Source organism: Poecilia latipinna, unplaced genomic scaffold, assembly GCF_001443285.1.
Source record: "Poecilia latipinna isolate Pla-1442-1.1 unplaced genomic scaffold, P_latipinna-1.0 Scaffold3567, whole genome shotgun sequence".
NCBI lineage: Eukaryota > Metazoa > Chordata > Actinopteri > Cyprinodontiformes > Poeciliidae > Poecilia > Poecilia latipinna.
The window spans coordinates 70,134-87,995 of record NW_015116183.1 but is presented as its reverse complement, the minus strand read 5'-3'; the positions used below and the strand labels follow the sequence as shown (position 1 = coordinate 87,995).

At 40.3% G+C, this 17,862-nt stretch overlaps 1 protein-coding gene across 1 annotated transcript in view; it reads right to left on the bottom strand.

Annotated features, from left to right (window-relative positions):
• Nucleotides 1-34: 34 nt before the first annotated feature.
• Nucleotides 35-17,862, bottom strand: part of sema4gb (sema domain, immunoglobulin domain (Ig), transmembrane domain (TM) and short cytoplasmic domain, (semaphorin) 4Gb) — a 30,583-nt gene continuing 12,755 nt past the window's right edge. Inside the window, exons 3-14 of the mRNA XM_015024197.1 lie at nucleotides 17,523-17,585; nucleotides 17,175-17,273; nucleotides 16,321-16,414; nucleotides 15,994-16,107; nucleotides 14,878-15,032; nucleotides 10,913-11,088; nucleotides 9,716-9,854; nucleotides 9,390-9,612; nucleotides 9,192-9,307; nucleotides 8,835-8,989; nucleotides 6,847-6,908; nucleotides 35-6,323 (exon numbers count right to left, since the gene is read on the bottom strand). Coding sequence (XP_014879683.1) covers nucleotides 5,356-6,323; nucleotides 6,847-6,908; nucleotides 8,835-8,989; nucleotides 9,192-9,307; nucleotides 9,390-9,612; nucleotides 9,716-9,854; nucleotides 10,913-11,088; nucleotides 14,878-15,032; nucleotides 15,994-16,107; nucleotides 16,321-16,414; nucleotides 17,175-17,273; nucleotides 17,523-17,585 — 2,364 coding nt within the window. The 3' untranslated portion in view covers nucleotides 35-5,355. The remainder of the gene's footprint in view (nucleotides 6,324-6,846; nucleotides 6,909-8,834; nucleotides 8,990-9,191; nucleotides 9,308-9,389; nucleotides 9,613-9,715; nucleotides 9,855-10,912; nucleotides 11,089-14,877; nucleotides 15,033-15,993; nucleotides 16,108-16,320; nucleotides 16,415-17,174; nucleotides 17,274-17,522; nucleotides 17,586-17,862) is intronic.

Sequence of the window (17,862 nt, the reverse complement as noted above, 5' to 3'; positions counted from 1 at the left end):
CTATTTTACAATAAGAGAGGACATAAGTTCAGACTGAAAGGAAATACAGATTTATGTCAAATAGAAGAAAAACGGATGGAAGGGGTCAGTGTTTACATGAGATTTTACATCATTTTTGAAATATACAATAATAAACAGCACAGATCATGGAAGCCATTAAATAAATCAAGTAACATTGCATTTCCACATATATCATAAAGTATAAATAAATGACAGTGACTTAAGTCAAAGATATAAGTTTGCATTGTAGTTTTCCACACAGTGCTGCGTGCATATTTGAGTAACTGGATATTCTAGTGAGGAACCAGTAACAAATATAAAAAATAAAAAACAAGAAAATGTAGGTGTTTAGTTTTCATTTGAAATGACAAAATACTCTACTAAATGCAAATGTTAATGTAAACCTGGGTGTATTTTAATTTGATATTTTGCTTTTTAAACAGAAAATCCAGTGATCAAAAAATGCACGTATTGACTTCTTCACTCAAACTTCAAATAAACAAAACGAAGCAGCAGAGACTCAGGATTCAGTATGGACATGCATGAGTTGTTCAGAAGAAAAACTGAGCACGATAATTTACTGTTTATCTAACACCAGAGGAAGCAGCGTTGTATCACTTTACATGTGCTACAAAATACAACTTTTTACAACTTTGATTTAAATAAAACTGTACCCTATAAATATATAGCATTATAGATTAGCTGGAAGTATAAAAATATCCTTAACTATGTGCTAAGCATCAACATAGAAACTCGTTGCCTCTTTCCTGCACCTGCAAAAACACAAAGATAAACATGAGTGTTCTTGGAAATCTGGCTCAAATTGATTAGCAATCATTCATAAACTCAACAGGGTCCTTGAGAGAGCGAATGGATGGATAAAAGTTTAATGTAGCGGTAATGGGATGAGGAAATTGTGGAGGCAGCAGAGTAAAAGTTAAAAGAAAAAAAAAAACCGAAGTGAGTTGACAGAAAACAAGGATTGAAGCCTGAAATACATCTTCTCTGAAAAAAGTGTTTTTCTGCAGAATCAAAAGCATCTTAAAGGCAAAGAAAGGAAAAAATAAAACACTTTTGCAGCTTCTTTAAGCGTTATTATTTAAAAAAAATAGTTGATTTGTGATATTCTGTTTGATTTTACGTGGGAATCAGATGTCACAGTTGAACTTGAGCGCATTTTATTTGTTATTCAGTAAAAACCAGCAGGATCTGCTAAATGCCGAGGCGCTAAGTACTGCTAGCAATCCCAGCTGACTCGAATCATAAGGAAACTTGTTTACGAATCTACATTTTACAGTGCTGTGCGTGCTGTTGTTTTAATGTGATGCAAACCGTCAGAAATGAAAATAAACAGTTTATACTTCCAACTCCCACTAGTTTCACATGTGCAGCAGCTGTTTGCATCTTGATAAACCAATAACAAGCAATGTACCGTGCGATCTATTGAGAAAAAAAAAAAAAAAAAGAAGAAACCCACTGATTTTTCCAATTTGCAAATGAAACACACTCAATACTGATATGACAACCTTCCCACATCCACTGTGACTGATTCATGAGACTATGCACATTGTGAATCAGTTAGAAGTTGGATGAGCAGTGGGATGTTCTGATGGTACATTCAATTCCATTTGGAGGTCAGATTGTCCAAGTTTTAACTTGGATAAATAAAATGCTTTGGTTGGAAGTCAAAATCTGAAATGAATTTAGCGTTGGCGGTGAGAGATAAATAAAATGTGCTGTGAAAACCAGGATTAAACCCTTAATTTGGACCTGTGGAAGTTTATATCTCAGTAAGCCAGCGGCACATACAGTATTTTGCAATCCTTACATCTGACCATGCTCCTTAAATGTTTGCACAAAAGGGAAAATTATATGTTGTCATTGGTTTTATTGGTTATAGTAATTAGCACTACGACAAGTAGCTATCCCAAATACAGTTCCGTGACTTGCAGCTGGTTCAAGCCAAACTGGGTTGAAAACTCATTTCCAGATCTGATTTCTGTGGCAAATCAAACATGGCATAACTGCTCCCCGTCCAGACTAACTTCTACAATCAGCACAGTTCAATAATAGTATACTTCTCTGAATTTTATATGCAGAAACTTTGAAGGAACATGTTGAACATGTTTGTACAGCAGACCCTCAATTATTGAAATACAAATTTTTAGAACTCAAATTACACAGTTTTGCTATATTTCAATCACTGTAAAGAATTATTCAACGGATTAACTCGGATTTTGTAGATAACGTTAAGAAATGCTCCAATGTTGCACAAAGCAACTGAGTGAGGCTTGAATTGACAAGCAAAGAAAATAAAATCTGTGCACAAAGACCAAGTGGTCTTGTACCCTAAAAGGCTGCATCAGCCTGCAGAGACGGCAGGAACACAGGAAGCCTAAATGCTCCTGCCCTCTCTTCGTGAAGGTGAGCCACGCTGCGCTGCTCTGACTTATGCACTGCAAGCCACGAGACAGGCCTGCCTGCTGCTGAGCCGCAAGAGCTGACTCGACACCTTCCTGGGAAGACAGACATTTGTTCACGAACGACTGTGACATGTTTACAAACTGCTCACAGATTCATTTCAGTCATCGTATATTATACAGTCTGTATTTAATCACAGGGATGCTCACCTTGCCATGGAAATACTGTGAGCTCTGCAGCTTTTGGTTGTTTTTTGGCATCACACTGCATGTCCGGTCTAAAATTTTGCCACCTGCAGATTTTTCTCTCTCTCTCTCTCTATTCTTACTGCAGAGGACAAACTGATGTGCTAATACTCTATTTGTACCGGTTTCAGGGTAAAACAGACATTCTTTGATTCTGAAACAGCCAAATAACTATTTTCTTCTGTGATGTCATTACATTTTTGCTAAAAAGACAAAGATGGCAGGGACATGGAGGAAAAAAACTAAAGGGGCTGAGGTAATTGCAGAAATGATTACAATAGTGATAAACAGAACAAGACAAAAACGAAAACATGTAAAAAATTAAAAAAATAGTTACTAAATTATAACAAAATATAAATTAACAATATTAACATGTAAAATTGTTTCTCAGCTGCTGATGCTCCTTGTGTATATGTAATTGTGAGATTGCACCTGCTGCCATGTGACTATTATGCTCTGTGTATATATGAATGCTGGCATGTAAGTGTGCAGAGAAATGGAGGCAAAAGTTGCCTGCAGTTTAAATGTGGGAGGAGTCATAGTCATGAATAAGAAACATATTTACTGTATTTTATCTATTTTCCTTCAGGGTGTGCTGTGCTTTTTAAAAGCCACAAAGTCCGTCTGCAGTATTTAGATAAATCAGTTAATCCAGCTGAATACTGACTCCTCCTTTCACACACGGCACATTTCCTTAAATGCAGTTTTGTTTTGTTGTTTCCCCCCTCCTCCGGCCCCCATAAATGGCGGAAAGTAAGAAACAAGCAATAGCCCAGCTGCAGCTGTTTTTACAGACGCAATATATCGAGCCTGGAAAAGGGAAGCGAGTGTTTAAACAAGAGACAAGACAAAATAGTGTTTTAAATGAACACACAGAAATATATGTTTCATACAATATTTCTCAAGCGATGTTTCAAGCACAATGCTCATTTCACAAAAAAATGTACTATCCATTGTGGTTGTGTCACAGATTCGTCTTTGACTCCAAGCTTCCTTTCTTCCTCCATTCAGAGTGGGAAAACAGAGATCCAATACTTCCTGACAATAACTAAGAAATAGTGTGAACTGACGTCTACAGCAGGAAATATGCTGGGAGAATCATTTAAACCTCAGCTCTCCACAAAAGCTTTTATGTGTTTGAATTCGATTGCATTTCCACAATTTATGGTGATTTTAAAAAATGATGTACCGTTTTTGCTTCAAACCATCGTTCGGCAGCTTAATAGAATGTGGAAGTTCTAAAGTCTGGAAGAAACATCTTAGTGACGATATCTGAACAAAATATAGTTCTTAAGAAATAAAAAGGGATTTTTTTTTAGCAGATTTTATGTAGGGTGTACGTGAAAAGAGAGTCCAGAGAGGAGAGAAAAAGTTAGTAAAAGCAGGACTGATGCAACAATGATGATGCAGGGAGTGGAGGCACACAAGGCCGATGAGTTTAACCAACCAGGGTCAACCATTTAAAGTAATTTGGGCGTGCTGTCCACTATGGGGTGAAGAAGAAACGGTGGGGAACAATGACAAGACGGGTGGAAACAAGACTCTCTGTGAGGATGGTTAGCAAAAGTATTCCCTCCTCTTCACTCTGATACGGCTAGAATCCAGTGCTCTTGCATCAAACTTCAGACAAAACTGATATTTTTGGCCCGGCATTGTGGTGGCACTGGCAGCATCATACTGTAGGAATGCTTTTATTTAGCAGGGAGGAAGAGGCATTTTCAAACTTTAAATGGGACGATTGGATGGAGCTAAATACAGGGCAAGAGAGGAAAATCTGTTAAAGGCCGCAACACACTTGAGACAGAGGCAAAGGTTCACTTTTCAGCAGGAAAGAAGAATAGTCGATAGTTTCAGTCTCTAGATATGCAAACCTCTGAAGACTTGCAGCTGTAGCTATACGAAAGGTAGTATTGACTCATAAGAACTGAATACAAATGCACGGCACACTTCTCAGATTGTATTTCTAAAACACTTTGGATGGAAAACCTGTCACTTTCCTTCTAATTCACAATGGCTTCAGTCTACATTGTGGAGATTCTAGCTATGGTCTTGGTAAATAACAAAAATACTTGCAATAGTTTGTGGTTGTACTGTAACAAACAAGTTTCAAAAACATCTTTCGCCAAATTTCAGCCATAAATAAGTATTGTTACCCCAAATCAGGAAAATTGAAACCTCTACTTTTACGAACAACCTCACTTTCTGCCGTCCAGGTGGCCGAGACAGAAAAAAAACAACAACAAAAAAACACATTGTACAACGGTCTCAGTTCTCAGTATTCAAACTAGCAAAGACGTTATTTTTCTAAACATCCATATGGAGAAGAGTATCCCTTTGTGCTACTCAGAATAAATAATACACAATGTTTAAACTTCTCAAAAATCTAAAAAAAAAAAAAAAAAATCCAGTGATTCATTGCAATGCAACTCCCATCGTCCCTAAACCTCTGCAGAGTCCAGTGAGGTGACATCGTCCCGCATCCATTTGCTTTATTTTAGTGCAAATTCTTCACAGCCGCTAAGCTTGTTTCAGTCACTCTGGTTCTTTTGGTCCATCACAAGGAGAACTCATGGACGCTCTCCAGACGCAGGAGCTTCCATGGTTTGAATTTCAGCTTTTCCCCACAACTGAACATCTCCGTTTGGGTTACAAATAAATAAGTTGGACCAAAAATATTGACCGGAGCGTCCTAGATGGAGCTCTCATCGGGATGCATGTCCAGCTGTGTGTGTTTCCTCTGCTCCAGGATCCGGTTGAGCTCCTCCGTGAATGAGTGATAGAGCGGTGACATGCCCTCGGGGTCGGCCTGCCTCAGCAGCACGTAGCTATTCCCGTTCATCTTCCTCAGAACGCTGGGCAGCGTGGCCGACAGCCCGTTGGCGTAGTCCATGTTCGGAAGTGGAGGCGGGTTGGGGAGAGGGGGAGCTGGCGGCGGCGTTTTGGCCGGAGACATCTGGTCGTCGCCGGGGATTATCTGCAGGAAGCTGTCGTTGAAGTCCCCGAAGGTCGGCACCGAGATGGAGCGCCGGCCCTGGCGTCCGTTGCAGTGGCTGGAGATGGTTTTGAGCTCCAGGTGGGAGCTCCTCTTTCTATCCGAGGACCCAAGAACATGGAGGTTCTGATGGGAGAACTTCCGACTCCGACTCTCCCGTCTGGTGCAGAAGCTTACGTAGAGCAGCACCACAGTTAGCACTAAGCAAAGCCCTCCCAGAACCGCCACCAGAGATATGTAGATGGCCTCCATGTGTCTGTAGGTCTGGAAATTGGCTCCTGGCGGCAGCGGTGCTGGCGGCGAGGGCAGAGGCTGCTCAGTGGGGCTGGCGGTGGAGAAAACCACCGGGCTGGAGACGGTAGTGGGTTCTGTGGAGTCTGTGGGCTCCACTGGGAAGTATGGATCTGTGTGAACCTTCACCGTGTAAAGATAAACCAGCACCGAGACCCCGTTCTCCACTGCGAAGCAGCGATACGAGCCACCTTGCTGGGTGCGAGCACCTATTATAAGGAGCCCGTCCGTCCCAACGCGGTAGCCTGTGCTCAACCCGTATCCCTGGAGCTCCTTGCCATTTAGGGTCCAGCGCGGAGTTGCCAGGTTGGAGCGAAGCTCGCACTGGAGCAACACATCGTCCCCCGACATCACAGCCCGTCTCCGATGGATCACTGGGTAACAGAAAAGGACAGCAACGGATGAAGAACGCGACAGAGACGAACATCGAACAAGATGTCAGGTCACAGAGGGTGCACGTTTCAAAAGCGCAGAGTGGAGTTAAGGCATCACTTTCTATCACATCTCACATGCTTCTTTAAATGTAGCGAGCCCCGCAGTGCAGCAGCAGGACCGCCTGACCTCCAGCAAGAGAGGAGCTGATTAAAATGTGTATGCTGGGACCTGGGGGATGGGTGAGGAACGTGCACCTAATGAAATCCCTCCACAAATGCTAACAGCTCGGGCTTTTTCAGGCAGAATAAGAAGGACTCTTTTAACCCCTTAATCTGAGTGTGAAAAAAATTAGGAAAACTCATCAAAGAAGGGCGGGAAGCAAATTAAGTATTGAACTTTTTAAAACTTAAAGGAGTTGGGGCTGTTGAATAATGGATTTATAATAATTACAAGGGTGTGTGTGTGTGTGTGTGTGTGTGTGTGTGTGTGTGTGTGTGTGTGTGTGTGTTTTGTAAGACATACCATTTCCTGGATTCTCTTTACAGCCTCTGGTTCCTCTAGAGATGTCCTGCGTTAAGTTTGACCTAAAAAAAAAATAATAAATATGCATTTAGCTATATTAGAAAGCAACAGACTTAATGAAATTTTAAGAAATGTTCCCAGACAGATAGGAAGTTACAGACAGTATTTTCCATTCACATTTATTCACTACTTTAAGTTGATCCATGAAATGAAATAAAATATCCCGAGAAAAATATTTAGAAGTTTCTGCTGGGGCTTGATAAAATTAGAATGTCTTTTTGTAAAAAAAAATAAATAAATAAAAAAAAAAAAGCAACTCACATTTTAGAAAATTGTTTCCAATTAGTTAATGTGTTTTTTTGTTTGTTTGTTTTAAAGCAGTGATAGTTTTCAACATACAAACTACATTGCTACCAGTCGGTCACTATTAAAACTTTTATCCATGACGAAGCAGATGATTTCTTTAAATTCAGACTTATCTAACCCAAATGCCCAGCAGCAATATTTTTGCAAGTATTTTCATGCTGCAGAACATTTTGCATTGCTTGAGCTCACTGCAATCTACTGGCAGAGGGAGCCTCCGCACTTGGACGCTTTACTCGCTTTAATGAATAGTGGGTGAGCAAATCTCTTCCAGCACCATATCTGCTCTCCAACACCAAAGAACAGGCTGTTCCATACACTTTATAAAAGACTGGTTTTAGATATCAGACGTGTATGATTTGTAAGATGTTTCATTATTATTCTGCTCTTTGTGCTGCTTTACGCCCCCCCAACCTCCAGCATCCATCATGAGTACAACAAATCCACAGGAGTGGTAGAAGTGTTTGCCGCAGTAATAGAGATTAAGATGTCTGCTGCTCACCGATGCAGAGTGAATGAGGAGAGACAGTCCCAAATGGAGGACTGAGCACACTGTATGTGTTTGTTTTGGACGGCTTCACACTTTGTGATTCGGCTGGTTTATGGCTGGCTGCACGGTGGAACCACGGTTTACATGTTCTCCCTCTGCATTCGTGGGCTCTCTCTGGGTACTCTGGCTACTTCTCACAGTCGATAAACCTGGCTGTTGGGGTTAATTGGTTCCTCCAATTTGCCGTGCTCTAAATTGTGTGTCTGCATGGTTGCTTGTCTTCGTCTAATGGTACCAACCGCCCACATAGTACTCACCCCTCACAACTCTGCATGGATAAGTGGCTATTGATGATGGAAGGGGGGTATATGTGGCTGAACCACTGGTATTTGACACTGTAACATCAAAACGACTGAGGTTACACTTACAGAGATCCCCAGTGTGACAAATGGCAGCGTCTGCCTTCAACAAACTCCCTAAGACCACATGGAAATATTATCTTGAAACATAAATGTAAATGTAAAAAAAAAAAAAAAAAAAAAAAAAAGTGATATACAACATCAAACAGATTTTAACTAATTACTGTTCAAGATTTGAATTTCTAAAACTAATGATATATTATTCCTAATTACATGCTCCGCCTACTGCATTCAGGCTCATTTATCCATCCAAACTATCAAATCTTTTTTTTTTTTTTTTCTGCTGAAGCTCCTGCTGAGTTTCACAGAAGTGATAAAAAAACATAATCCAGGCCAGCCACAGTGTCTTAGACCTGTTTTCACAGAAACTGCTTTGGACGAGAAGAGGCTGTGTATAAATGATTAATCATGCTTTGATATTGCTGTTGGGACAGAGGGAGGATACGCATCCAGACCGAAGCGCTGTAAAAGTTGTAAATCTGTTAATAAGCTCAGCGAATATGATTTAACCATATGTTGACGCTTTTTCAGATTATACTGAAAACTACAAAAAAATTGGTGGAAATGTAAATGGCGTATTGAAAATAAAGGATGTAGATTTATAATCTGTTTTTTTTGTTTGTTTTTTGTCATAAGTGTGATCTCTGTTTTCTGCATGCGCCTCGATGAAAAAATGCCGCACGTCTGCAGGTGCTTTTGTGTCATTGTTGCCTCACCTCTGCGGACGTGACGATATTTCCACACACACTCTCCCGTCCCAGCCGCAGAATGGGTCTCTGGCAAATACGCAGTCATAGCAGGAAGTGTATCTCTGACAGGCGGACATTGGCACCTGGATCACGCCAGAGTGGGAGCCGATGTAGATGCTCCTCTGTCAAACAAAAAAGAAAAAAAAACACACACAAAAAAAACAGTTGACTAACTAAATTATTTCAACTTTGGCTTGACTCCACAGCTGTTGTGCCTATACAATACAACTGCTGATCAAAATTGCTTTTAAATGCCAAAATAAATTCTGACAACCTGAGAGAAAAAACAAGAAGGATGGCTCAAGGCACTGAATCTGTAAATACCTGTACTGCAGATGTCACCATGCTTTCTATTGGCTGTGGCTTGGCAAATATTTGGAGCTCCTCTATGATATGCGTCTCTCCGTCGACCTCCACAGCTTTGTGCAGCCACCCGTCATCTACAAGACAAGACGCACAAGTGTTACGCTAAAGACGATGAAGATTAGAATCAGTCACCACTAGGAGTTGACTGAACTCCACCTGTTCCCAGAAACAAGACAGTGTAAAGGTTTTCATCCAGCGCCGGCTCCTTGTGCACGGCGATCTTGACGTAGTTGACGCTCCTCTTGAACATGAGCGGCCGCAGGTCTACTGGGTGAACCTGCTTAGCCATCAGCGGGTGCCTCCTGGCGAACGTGAGCACGCTGTCTGGGAGGTCTCGAGAGGAGTTTATGCCCTGGGACCTGTGTACGTCTGTTATGCACTGCAGGGGAAAAACATAATCCAAGTGAGTTTTTTGTTTTACCTGTAAAAGGTTGATAAAAAAAATCTCTCAGAGTTCAGAGAAGTAAGAGATGGAAACTTACCGAACCAGGTCTCGGCTCCGGAACCTTGCCTGTATATTCCCTCCACTTCGAATCCTGCACCTCCATGTATGGTCCTTCAAACACTCTGCGCACATCTGAGAAGGCGTATTGGCAGATGGCGGATGCTTTGATATTCTTCCTAAAATATAATCCAACACCCCAAAGACATGTCCAGAGGACACCCGTCAGGACTGATGATACAGAGAGATCTAAGAAGAAGCCGCCGCCGAGATCCACTTTCAGACACAGTACAGATCATCAGTGACAAGTCAAAGATCAGTAAGAAGTTATCGTATTCATCCAGAAACGTGCAGCCAGGATGAAAGGCCTAATCTTTTTAAGAAAATAGACAGCAGATGCGGGTTTCTCAGTATCGAGTCCCGTCATCCACACCGGGAACAACCATTGGTTCTCTTCACCCTATTTGCAAAAACTAAAATAACGCCCTCCCTCTGAGTCATAAGCAGAACTGATCCGTTTTTGGTGTTTGTTACCAAACCTGTGGAAAGACAAGATCAGAAACTGGTAATCACAAACCAGGTGGCTCCCAGTCTGGTGCCCTAAAGGTGAGATTAGTAAACCGAGGGAGTAGGAGAGGGAAGTAAAAGGCTGTGCGTCAGATTCTTAAATCCATTGTGTCACCACATCAGTCATCAAAGCGTTCGCCTGAGAAGAATGAGAACCAAGTGAAACCTGAGTCTTCGATTCTCACAACCGGTGACCAGTATGGCTCAGGGGCTTACTCATTCTTCCACGCTTGAGCTGATGTACATTTTAGGAAGAAAGAAAAGTATGAAAGAGAAGAAATAAAGAATTTCCACTGCCATTTCATTATAAATATTTTTGGCTGTTTTTCAGTTCGTAATAACTCCTTTTTTTTTTTTTTTTTTTTTTTTTAATTTGCACCATTTATTGCTTTTGTCCAAAACTAATTTGGAAACTAATTATATCACATTAATATACTGGGGTTACCTTCTTATATTCAGCTCTTATTGATTTGACAAGTGAAACATTTCCCAACAGACAAAATAAACCATTCCGGGTCCTTTTTTTATTCAAGCAATGGGACTCTTCCACTTTGAATTATTTGAACTCACACACACACACACACACGCACACGCACACACACACACACACATATATATATATATATATATATATATATATATATATATATATATATATAAAAACTCTTACCATTCCAAGCCAAAAACGCCATAAAAGATGCTGCTTTGCACGTCTCTCCCCTGCAGGACAAACACATCCCGCAGGACATTGAGGTGAAGCTCATATTCTGGGACTGAACACACCATTCTGGCCTTAAGGAAGGTGGTCCACTTCCGCTGCAGAGTCCTCTGGCCACCCCAGTCATTCTGCAGGCGGAGGAAGCAACGGACACATAGACACCAGATTGAGTGGATGCATGTTTTTTTTTGGCTGCACAGAAACTACACAAACGCCACTTCAGATTAAGCTCAAGCACAACATTTAATTAAGAAGTTAAACATTTTGAGCCTTCTTCTGGTTTTATCTGATAGTAGTTTACAAAAGGTGATTCTCAGAAAATGAAAACATTAAATGAGACAATTTTAAAAAAATATTCATTTTTACAGAGAGGTATGTTACGCTGTGGTCATACTATGACCTTTACACTGATACGGTATTCACAATCTGTTTGTTGCAGATCTGCATGACTTTAGTTTAGCATGTTGGTCTATTTGTGGTCTTATGTGTGTTAGTATTTTCCCCCTGTCCTACATTTCCGGTTATTTTAGGTGTCTACTCCTGTTCTGCTGGTACCTTCTTCTCAGAGCATCACTTCTCTGCGCTCCTGCAGCTGCCTCTCACTCGTGTTATACTCCAGTAATCATCAACCTCCCCAGCAGAAATAGCTCTGAGTTTTATCAATCAGCATGAGATTGTCTGTTGCCCCAGTCTCCTGTTGCGCTCAGTCTGGTTTCTAAATCTGTTATTAAATCTTTATTGCAACGTGATCCCGTCTACGTCGTCTCTGCATTTGAGATCCATTACAACCAGAAGCCCTGGAAGCGGAAGACTGCTGACTTGGCAGTTGTCGTCCATATGGTTCGTTACACCCTCCGCGAGGCAGGTACCTGACAAAACGCTAATGCAAGAGAAGCTGGTTGTTCAGAGGGCTGAATCCAACCCTATTAATGGAAACCTCAGGGGAAGGAAAAAAATGTGATAGAGAAATAGGCGCATAACTGCAGTCATGAGAGGGTGGTGAAGCAAAACCCATTCGAGAGTTTTGGGGAGATTCACATGGCACAGACTGTGCCTGGATTCAGAGTTTCAAGAGTCTCTATATGTAGAGATATCCTGGACACGGACCGTAGCGATTGTATTCCTTGTGTTTAAACCACTTCTGACCCAGAGACATCATCAAAAGCATCTTAACTAGGCCGAGGGTTGAATGACCAGAACTACTGCTCCGTGGTCCAAAATTAACTTTTTCAGACGAAAGACGATTTTGCATTCTACCAGGGGAAAAAAAAAAAAAAGTTCCAGAGCTTAGAGGGAAAAAAATGAGACAAACAGAATCTAATATGCCTTAACAGTCAGTGATGATTTGAGACACCGTGTCATCTGGCGGTGTTAGTCCGATGTGTTTGCTAGAGCAGCCGTCTGGCAAGAAATGTTAGACTACGTCTTGCCTAAAAAAACCTTCAGAGACTCAATGGATTATTATCAACATGAGTCGTTGTCTGTTAGCCATAATTATCAAAATCACCAGAAAAATACTACTGAAGTTATAAATCTACTGTATGTGCAGTTAGTGTAGATAATGAGTGGGTCTCATTTTCACTGAAATGAACTAACTTTTTAATGATTTTCATATTTAATGAGACGCACCTCCAGTTCTACGCACACTATGGGAGATATATACATCTTATAGATCAGTCTGAAACAGCTCCATTTTCCCTAATTACATTTCATCCACAGTGTTAAAGGGTACTGCAGCAAAATTGTCCTTTCGTGTTCTTTGTTCAGACATAAACAAAGAGATAGACACTCATTTTTTGTGTGTCTGGGGCTTTCAGCTTCTTCTTTCTGTGTTTGAGTTGTCGGGGGACGTCTGCCACACATCAGTCCGCAGTGCCTGCCTCAGCCTCCCACGCCAAATGGCAAAGTGTTGAAAACCAACATACGCGACACACACACACGCATACACACACACACCTTACATATTAAGACGCTTCCATCAACGCTAATAATATTTCTTTGTAATAAAAAAGGGAAAAGATGAAGACAGTTTTTCACAAAATAAGATGTCACATGAGTTGCTAACAAAGCGCCGTCCTGGATAATCATGAGGAAAATGAGCGTTTCATCCGGAGATGATTCTAGGTTATTATTGTGTACGGAGCTTAAGGGATGTACTGGCAGATTACAATTTCTGTCAATCAAAGCACAAGAAGGGAGGAAGAGTCAAAAATTGCAGCAGAGCAATGTAATATATGCCTGTGGGAAAGAGGATATGCTCTGCACTGCACTGAACAGAAAAGGAACAGAAAAAAAAAGATTTTTAGCTGCTGCTAAATATACATATGGAACATCCAAATGATCAGGGCATCATGACTTTGTTATGGCAGCGTTTTCTGCTTTTGGGTCAATGTATGAACCCGAAATGTATGGATTGCACTCCAATTTCTAGTGAAAACAGGCAAGGAACTCGATGAAAATAAGGAACACTGGTTAGACTCAGAAAAACAACTCCTCAGTGGTTACAGGCAAATGTCTGTCTCCTCTATCTGTGGATCTTCCTGCAACCAGCGTGTTGCCTGGCTGGGGACTGGCTCGACATCTGCATCTGCTGCTGTGGCCTACTTCAGACTGAGTTATTACTTTCTCGACTGTTCTGACAACTCTGCAGCTCCGATGAAGCAAGATCGAAAGGCCTTATTAGGAAAAAAAAAAAAAAAAGACTCCTTTTTGGACCCAGAACTGGCCGCTAAATAAATATTTGACTTTGTTTTAGAAATCCTGTAAAAAAAAAATAAATAAATAAATAAAAAATGCCAGCAGCTGTGTTATCAATTTTGCCCTAGAGATAAAGCTTGTGTTTTGCAAGTTTGGATTGCTTGGAGGGGCTGTCTCCGCCACTCTGAACAAGACTTTGCAAAGCTGCATCTGAATGAAGCCAAAGGCTTCCAGAATAGCATCATGAGGCCAGTTGAGAGACTGTCGGTGTGGTATGTGACCGATGAACTGTGGAAAAATCAAGCTCTTCCACCTCCTCCCAGTCCTATGTTTATTTAATCAATTAAATCATTTGTGAACTGATAAAGTTAGCAAAATACGAAGAGTTGAAAGATGGTAGCCTGTCTGCCCATGGGGCATGAATCACTGCATAACTCAGAATCTATCTGTCTTGAGATCGCTTGCAGTAGCTGCAAAGTTCATGGCTGCAACTTTTATACTTTGCAAGAAACCAAAGGCGATGAATTAATGAGACACACCTCAAAAGGGTTCATTTGGTGCTGATACAAAAATCTTTTGAATACTCTCCTGCTCTGACTGATTTGTGTCTTTCACTGCAATTGGACGCTCCAAAGTCGCTATTTTTCTATTCAGTTCTGTTGCAAATTGTCCTTTCTACAGGTTCTAACAATAAGAAATCAAGCTCCATCACCAGCTGAGTCCTTTGATCAATGAAGCAACAATTTCAACATAAAAGCACTCTAACTACACTTACACCAGCATTGCAGAGAGAAAAACAAAACATAAACAAGAAATATACGGTGGCACGATGTCCCACTGCTGAGCACAAGTCAAATGAAGTGAGAGGAGGACATATAGAGACAGGGAGGATTTGATTTGGTGGCGGAAAGGGTTTGCTTTTGGAGGTACAAGTTTGTAGGCTTGTGGTTTGCCTAGAAACAGCAGCTCAAAAAGAGCTGCAGCAATTAGAGACGTCCAACTGCTACTTTATTCAGTGAGGACTTGACTGTTAGCAAAGAGCGGCAGCTCACTTCACCCTGAGTCACTGGTGTAACTGGGGAAATAATTTTCTCTAAGATGGCTGGTGTTATTCCACTTCCTTTATGTCTCCCTGTGGCCCTACTAGTAAATAATTTTTTTCTAGGGAGTGCATTAATATAAACATCTTCACTCGAGCTTTGCCCGGCGTGCTCTCTGACCTTGCAGACTCGAGCGACCCGAGACACCTTGGTCTGGCTGGGATAAGCGACCTGCTCCTGGCTTCTCTCCGTGAAGAAGAAGTAAATCTTGTCATCGTCGCCTATGGAGCTGTTGATGCTCTCCTTCAGCAGCACAGAGCCCACGAAGTCTGCCTCTGTACACACGGATCCACATGTCCAAACACAAACCTATTAGCAGCCAGGAAAGGGTCTCCTTGGAAACTGAAGATGGAGCGCTTTAGATATGATTGAATCACAACAAGAACATTTCAGCTGCAGTTAATCTTTTATGTATATTGTTTTCAGGTCAAGTATTCTGGTTAACAATGAATGAAGTACTTTGCAAAAGTATTCACACTCTTTTTTTTTTTTTTTTTTTTGTTAATGTAGTTTGAAAATATATGAATGTCTTTTCATAAACAAAACCCTGATATGTTTGTTGTGCATTAATAATTACCCCCGTAAGTCAATACTTTGTAAAAATCAGCTTTTGCTTAGTCGTTTGGATTGCCAGTTTTGCACATACATTGACTGAACTATCTCTCCATTATTCATTATAGAACAGCTCAATCTCAGTCAGGTTAGATGGAAAGTGTCAGTGAACATTTATTTTCAAGTCTTGCCACAGAACTTCAGTTGGATTTAGTTCTGAACTTTGACTAGGCTGTTCTAATACATGAATATACTTTGATCTAAACTTTAATTGCAGCTCTAGCTGTATGTCTAAGGTCAGTGTGCTGCTGTGACCCATCCACTTGCACTCAGTTATTTGCAGCCACTAGCTTTTTTTTTTTTTTTTTTTTTTTTCAGGTTTGCCTCACTGCATGTTACTGTCACTACCCCATATTTTATTTAGGCGTATCAGAGTAATGGGGTGTAAATATACATACTTACTACAATTTTATCAATAATAATAATAATAATAATAATAATAATAATAATAATAATAATAATAATAATAAAAGGTATACTATTGGCAATTCACTTAATTATGATGCATACGTTCAAGGAGTGTGATCATTTTTGAAAAGGACTTAATAGAAATTATTATCTCACCACAGATATTCAGCATACAAAAATAACATGTAGCATATTTATGGATTATTGCATATTCACCCAGAAGCCAGCGGGTTGGAGCCTCCTCTGTCCTGAGAGTGGGGAAGGGGAAATTTCTGCGGATGTCTGGGGAGCTCCGAAACTCGTACTGGGAGGCTGTGAACATCTCACCATCTGAGTGACCCATCAAAAAAAAAAATGGTTTGCAGGAGGATATGAAATATTAATGATATGCAAGTGAAAATAGTGGACAGTTTTACTTGTTGCCCACAATAAATCAACAATATTAGCAATGATAAACATTAAAATAGTCTCTCCACTTATCAGGATTTCTCCTAGCTGCTTTGAATCACATCCCACATCTGGATGCAAGCTGCAGAGACGTACCAATGAGGAGGCCAGTGAATCCCTTTGCTGGGTCATATGGACATCTGTCTCTTCCCTCCTCAAAACCAGACGAGAAGTTAAATCTCTCTGTATCCTGTAAAGGAGATGAGACAAAAAAAAAAAAAATTTATTTTTTTTTCTTTTAAACTCAAGTCTAAGCTTTTCTTTTGCTTCCAATGAGTCATATATTCCAGTAATCATTTTGACTTTTGGTCAGTTTGGGGTCCAGAGGAACATTTTTGATTGTTCAACATATGGCAGATAAGATTTAATCTTTGCTAAACCTTTTTTTTTTTTCTGATTTCTGAAATATATTTCAGATACTAGTGCATCTCAATAAATCAGAATATCAATTACTTCAGTGATTCATTTCAGAAATAGAAACTTGTGTACATCTATTTTGAGCATAAATTGGAGTCGATTTGGATATGAGTTTATAGCTAACAAAAGCCGAAAATTCAATTTCTCAGAATATCAAAATGCTATACAGAGGAAAACTATATTTTCCACAAAATGTTGTCTTATGGATCACAGAATCATTGGGAAAAACTGCTGACTTGACAGTTTTGTTGCAAACAATTAGTAAAAGCCTCCAAAAGGGCGGTAAGTAACTAAAGGTCCCTTCTAATGAAGTTGACTTTTAGCAGAACGCTACATGCAAGAATATTAATGGAAAATTAAGTGGAAGGAAAACACTGAAAAACTTTTCCCAGATATAAACATTTTCGGGAATGCATCAATATTGATCAAGATCAGTTGATTCTCAGTATATAAGACTGATTGGAAGCAAACTACAAAGAAATGAATGGTAGTTTAAAACTGGAACACTGTGGTCAAAGAGCAGTAAGTCTTACTATGTAAACACAGAGAGGTCTGAAGGCATTTGTTCCACAGACGTACAGGTGGGTTTCATTGAATCGCTGCAGAAAGCGGATGTGGTTGTGACATTCTGTCTGCAGAGAACAGAGAAAAACTGGTTATTCATGCTTTCCAATACACGGTCCGCTTTATCGGGGATTTTAGCAGAAAATAACGCTGACATAAGTTCGTAGCAAAAGGCCAGGCTGCCGTTAAGTGCATGCAGATTTTAGAGAAAGAAAACTACAAAGCAGTTGGTGTCTAAAAAAAACAAACAAAAAAAAAAAAAAAACCATATGAACAAACAGACCTCTTTGGAAAGAAAATGAAAGGAGTGTGTGTACCTGATTGTTTCTGCCTTTATTTAAACACTGCTTCTTCTGTTCGGGGCTGGCATTCCAATCAATCTGGAAACAATGGGGTGTAATAAGGATGACTCTGTTAAACCAGTAAATAAAAGGCATGGAAATTGATTATTAGGCTCTGTAGACAAAGACAGGAACGTCACGGAAATAAATAATGGAAAACAAGGGCGTGGATGTGTCAGATACACAGGAAGAGAAGCACGACGGACTTTATTTTCTGACTGCTTCACTAAGTTCTAAATCCAGTAAAGCCTTAAATAAAGTCTTGGCACATTTAAGCCAATGATCATAAAATCCGGAGAAACACTACAGGATTTAC